Source organism: Leguminivora glycinivorella, chromosome 10, assembly GCF_023078275.1.
Source record: "Leguminivora glycinivorella isolate SPB_JAAS2020 chromosome 10, LegGlyc_1.1, whole genome shotgun sequence".
NCBI classification, from domain to species: domain Eukaryota; kingdom Metazoa; phylum Arthropoda; class Insecta; order Lepidoptera; family Tortricidae; genus Leguminivora; species Leguminivora glycinivorella.
Window position 1 is genome coordinate 24,416,673 of NC_062980.1, and position 5,374 is coordinate 24,422,046.

At 46.8% G+C, this 5,374-nt stretch overlaps 1 protein-coding gene across 1 annotated transcript; it reads right to left on the reverse strand.

Annotated features, from left to right (window-relative positions):
* Positions 1-1,795: 1,795 nt before the first annotated feature.
* Positions 1,796-4,993, reverse strand: LOC125230732. Its single transcript, XM_048135992.1, has 2 exons — positions 2,230-4,993; positions 1,796-1,851 (listed from the first exon to the last, which is right to left on the reverse strand). The coding sequence occupies exons 1-2, from the start codon at positions 4,991-4,993 to the stop codon at positions 1,796-1,798; spliced, it is 2,820 nt and encodes a 939-aa protein (XP_047991949.1).
* Positions 4,994-5,374: the final 381 nt, after the last annotated feature.

Here is a 5,374-nt window from a genome sequence, read left to right on the forward strand (position 1 = left end):
CAAATTTGGCACGTAGGTTCCTTATATAGTGTAGAGGAGCACTAAGAAAGGATTTTCCAAAATTCACCTCCTAAGGGGGTCAAATGGGGGTTCAAAGTTTGTATGGGGATACAAGATTAGTTTGACTATTTTATTCGAAACTTCACAGGAAGATTCCTTAAGACATATGACTGAATACGTGTTTCAGGTTTTTTGAAAATTTAACCCCTAAAAGGGTGAAAAGGGTGATTTGATAAAGTCAAAAAATCAATATGGGTATCGTTTTTATGGTTTATCGGGTCGCTGATCACGATAAATACAATGCTTTTAAAATCTAACGAGGCGGAAGTGAAATACCTTCTCCCCTGTTGTGGTGCAATGGGGTTTAAATATCAAAAAAATATATAAAAGAAGATATTGACTGACTGACTGACATATCAACGCACAGCCGAAACCGCTGGTCCTAGAGATGTCAAATTTGGCACGTAGGTTCCTTATATAGTGTAGAGGAGCACTAAGAAAGGATTTTTCAAAATTCGCCTCCTAAGGGGGTTAAATGGGGGTTCAAAGTTTGTATGGGGAAACAATGTTAGTTTCACTGGTTTATTCGAAACTTCACAAGAGGGATCCTAAAAACATATGACTAAAGACGTGTTTCAGGTTTTTTGAAAATTTAACCCCTAAAAGGGTGAAAAGGTGGTGGTAAAGTCAAAAAACTAATATGGGTATCATTTTTAGGGTTTATTGGGTCGCTGATCACGATAAATACAACGTTTTTAAAATCTAACGAGGCGGAAGTGAAATACCTTCTCCCTGTTGTGGTGCAATGGGGTTTAAATATCAAAAAAATATATAAAAGAAGAAACTGACTGACTGACTGACTGACATATCAACGCACAGCCGAAACTGCTGGTCCTAGAGATTTCAAATTTGGCACATATGTTCCTCATATAGTGTAGAGGAGCATTAAGAAAGGATTTTTCAAAATTCCTCTCCTAAGGGGGTGAAATGGGGGTTCAAATTTTGTATGTGGAAACAAGATTAGTTTGATTATTTTATTCGAAACTTCACAGGAAGATTCCCAAAGACATAGACTAAATACATGTTTCAGGATTATTGAAAGTTTAATCCCTAAAAGGGTGAAAAGGGGGTGATAAAGTCAAAAAACAATATGGGTATCGTTTTTATGATTAATCGGGTCGCTGATCACGATAAATACAACGCTTTTAAAATCTAACGAGGCGGAAGTGAAATACCTTCTCCCCTGTTGTATTGCAATGGGGTTTAAATATCAAAAAATATATAAAAGAAGAAACTGACTGACTGACTAACTGACATATCAACACACAGCCGAAACCGCTGGTCCTAGAGATTTCAAATTTGGCACATAGGTTCCTTATATGGCGTAGAGGAGCACTAAGAAAGGATTTTTCAAAATTCTCCTCTTAAAACGGTGAAATGGGGGTTCAAAGTTTGTATCGGGAAACAAGTTTAGTTTGACTATTTTATTCGAAACTTCACAGGAGGATTCCTAAAGACATGTTACAGGTTTTTTGAAAATTTGACCCCTAAAGGGGTGCAAAGGGGGTAAAGTCAAAAACACAATATGGGTATTGTGGAGTGCAGGACTGCGCTCGTTGACCGGCGTAGAAGCTTGTAGACGCGCTGACAGGAACCTCGTACCAATTACCATGCTACCAATACCAAGGCTACCAGGGTTACCAGGGCTACCAGGGTTAGTAAGGTAAAGACATGTTAAGATGTTATGCTCGTGAGCGTAGTGAGCGGAATGAGGGAGCGGAGGCGGCGTGGGTGCTTATGTAACAGCGCGCCCCTCCATGCCGTGTAGCTCCGCCCCTTTCACTTCGCGCGCTACACATCGCGAATGTATTTATTAATCCAAATAACCAATCATGATACAGTGTTAGTTTTTATGATTAACTTATTCTATATTATTAAAATTAGTAGCATGCAAGGGTAGTTTTATTAGTACATGCTAAGACACACAAAAGACAATACAACAGGCACAAAAATACAACACAAAAGCAAATAAAACACGACAAAGAATAAAAATAGAGACAAAACTTAACCTATATGCGACAATCTCCCCGCGTGTGCTAACACCGTCTGAGTGGACAGAGCATATGGGAATAAGCCTGGAAACTGGGCGACGTACTTCTCCTGCGCGGGTACGAACTATGGCTACTCTTACGTGGCCATCAGGGCCGGGAAAGAGTTGTGTGATTACACCTCTAGGCCAAGTTCCGCGGGGCATAGAGCCGTCGGCCACTATCACTATGTCTCCTTCGTGTAGCTTGTGCACCTGCTGATGAGCGCTCGACCGAGGGAGTAAGCTGGGCCGGTATTCCTTTATCCAGCGCCTCCAAAAGTGATCGGCCAAGTTCTGAGCTGTTTTCCATGACGATAGGGTCAACACGGAGTCGGTGAACACGCCTAGCGGCGACAGGGCGCTCGAACGGCCGATGAGAAAGTGGTTCGGCGTCAGAGCTTCGTCGTCGAGGTCTGGGTTCACTGGCGTCAGCGGTCTCGAGTTGACTATATGCTCGGCTTCTAGCAACAGCGTGTGCAGAACTTCTTCATGAGGAGCTCTTTCTTTCAGTGTCACTTTTAAAGCGGTCTTAACACTGCCCACCAGGCGCTCCCACGCGCCGCCTGCTGAGGGGTTTCCAGGTGGAATCTTCTTCCAGGTCATCTCGCGTTCGGACAGGAAGGGCTTCAGGCTGTCAGGCAGTGTTCTCTTAGCTTCCGCTAGTTCTCTCTCGGCGCCGTAAAAGTTAGTGGCGTTGTCCGAGTACAGAACTGTAGGCGCGCCGCGTCGAGCTATCATTCTTCTTAGTGATAGTATCATGGAGGATGCCGATAAGGAGGCGGCAAGCTCTAGATGTACAGCTCGAGTTGTGAGGCAAGTGAACAACACTCCCCATCTCTTTTCGCGGCGGCGGCCTATTGTAATATTCATCGGGCCGAACAAATCGACGGCGGCGGCAGTGAATGGCGGTTGATTCGCCTGGAGCCTCTCTGCTGGTAAGTCGCCTACGGGAACTTTGAGGGTAGTCCCTTTATAGGTCCGACACCATTGGCACTTGTTTGTAATATATCGTATTGTGCCGCGCAGCCCGATAATATAATATCTCTGTTTCAGCTCGTTAATGACGGTTGAGTGGTTGCCGTGATTGTATAGAGCGTGAAAATGATATATCAGCAAATTCGTGAAATCTTCCTTCGCGTGCAGCACTGGGATGTGGACGTCTTTGTCGATCCTCGCGTTCAGAGTGATGATCCCGTTTTTATCCAGCTTCACAGCGACCTTGTGCAGCGGTGATTTCTTAGGTAGCGCGCGCCCAGTTTCCAGCAACTTAATTTCCTCTGGGAATGACGCGTGCTGACTCCGACGAATGAGTAATATCTCCGCCAGTCTGATATGTTCATTGTTCATTTCTGTTTCCGTTTTCTTTTTGAGCAATAAGGCTTTGAAAGCCTCAGCGGCAACCAGAACGAGAGCAGTGACTCTAACTAAACGTTTAAAACGCGGAAACCTATTTATATCTGGTAGGTAGTCGAACGTTTTCCTAGTAACGCCTAGCGAGCAAACTACTTTCGCTGCGCGCTCTTCGCCCGTGTCTGCGACAGGCGCGAGCGTTTTTTCTACCGGCCAATAAGACTCGCTTTTCCGTATGAATTCTGGCCCAACGAACCACCGGTGGTCGGCCCCAAAATGCGCCGGGACGCCCCGAGTGGCGTCGTCCGCTACGTTAGCGGCACTAGGCACCCATCGCCAGTTAGCGGGGGTGGTAGTGTTTTCTATCTCAGCTAACCTATGAGCGACGTACGTCTTATATTTACGCGGGTCTGAGCGAATCCAAGCGAGTGCCGTCTTCGAGTCTGACCAAAAATATTTTTCCTTAATTACGTAGTCCGACTCTTTTATTATCGTATCTGCTAGACGCGTGGCTAGCACACAGCTCTGTAATTCCATTCGTGGAATGCTAACTACGCGAAGAGGCGCGACGCGGGCCTTTGCGGCTACTAACGCGGACGTACGCTCTCCCTCGGGCGTTATGCTAACCAGATACACGGCCGCGGCGTATATTTTTTCACTAGCGTCGCAAAATACATGCATGTGCGCTTCGCGGTTGTACGCGGGTACGTGTCTAGGAATTTCGAGCTGTTTTAACTGCTGTACGTTTTCTATAAACGAACGCCAGGCGGGCGCGAGCGTAACGGGAATGGGCGTGTCCCAACCGATCCCAGTGCGCCATATCTCTTGCATTAACGCTTTACCTAGCACTGATATGGGGCTAATGTAACCTATGGGGTCGAATATGGACATCGCACTACTCGTGACCTGCCTTTTTGTGGGTAATTCGCGGCCGTCGAGTACGTTTTCGGGCGTGTTCCTAAAATTCACGTTAAACCCTAACGTATCGCGTTTATGATTCCACTTTAAGCCTAGCGTGCGTTCGCTATCGCTAGCGCCTATGACCGTAGTCTCCTCCTTACTGTTGACTACGTCCGCGATTACCTCCGGATGATTCGACGCGAAACCTCGAAGTTCAAACGACGCGCGCATGTTCAGTTCGTAAACATCGTTCACAACGCGCCTAGCTTCCTGTTCGCTCATGTCGAGTGCTATCAACATGTCATCCATATACGTATTTTTGATCGTTTTCTCCGCAGCGATCGGAAACTCTGCACTATGTTCTTTCGCGTTTTCGTTTTTTACATACAGCGCGGTGGTAGGTGACGACGCTGAGCCGAATATTAGCCTTTTCATTCTATATTCCTGCGGCGGTCCGTCGCGGTCCTCCCCCCTAAAAACGAAACGTAAAGCGTCCCGATCCTGTTCCACAATCTCGATCTGGAGAAACATTTCTTTAACGTCCGCTATTACCGCGATTTTTCCCTCGCGGAAGCGAACCAATACTCCGAATAGCGACTCTAACAAGTCTGGCCCGGCCAGTAACGCGCTATTTAATGACCTGCCGTAGGCCATAGCCGCTGCGTCCCAAACTAGACGCATTTTTCCACGTTGCGGATGAAAAACCGGGAAATGCGCGAGATACCATGCCCGGGGCGAGTCGGGGGCGGGGGCGAGTCCATTTTCTCCGCGTAGCCTTTCTCTAGCAAATTGTTCATGTGCTTCGAATACTCGGCTTTAAGATTCGCGTCGCGGTCTAATTTTCGTTCTAAACTATATAACCGTTTTAACGCCTGCGCGCGATTGTCTGGGAGAGTTTCGTCATCGCTCCGCCATAATAGTCCCGCTCGATACCTATTCTCCCCCGGTATCTTTTCGCACGTTGCCCTTAAAATATCTAACGCGCGTTGATCCGGGTCGGCCCTAGGCAGCTGCTTTGACACGCCTAACGCCTCG

What these genes read in the sequence shown, in the direction of transcription:
- LOC125230732 (XM_048135992.1), bottom strand. Translation starts at nt 4,993, where the DNA reads ATGGCCTACGGCAGGTCATTAAATAGCGCGTTACTGGCCGGGCCAGAC. An exon ending in CCGCGGAACTTGGCCTAGAG is followed by an intron (nt 1,852 to 2,229) that starts GTGTAATCACAC and finishes CGCGATGTGTAG; the next exon opens with CGCGCGAAGTGAAAGGGGCG.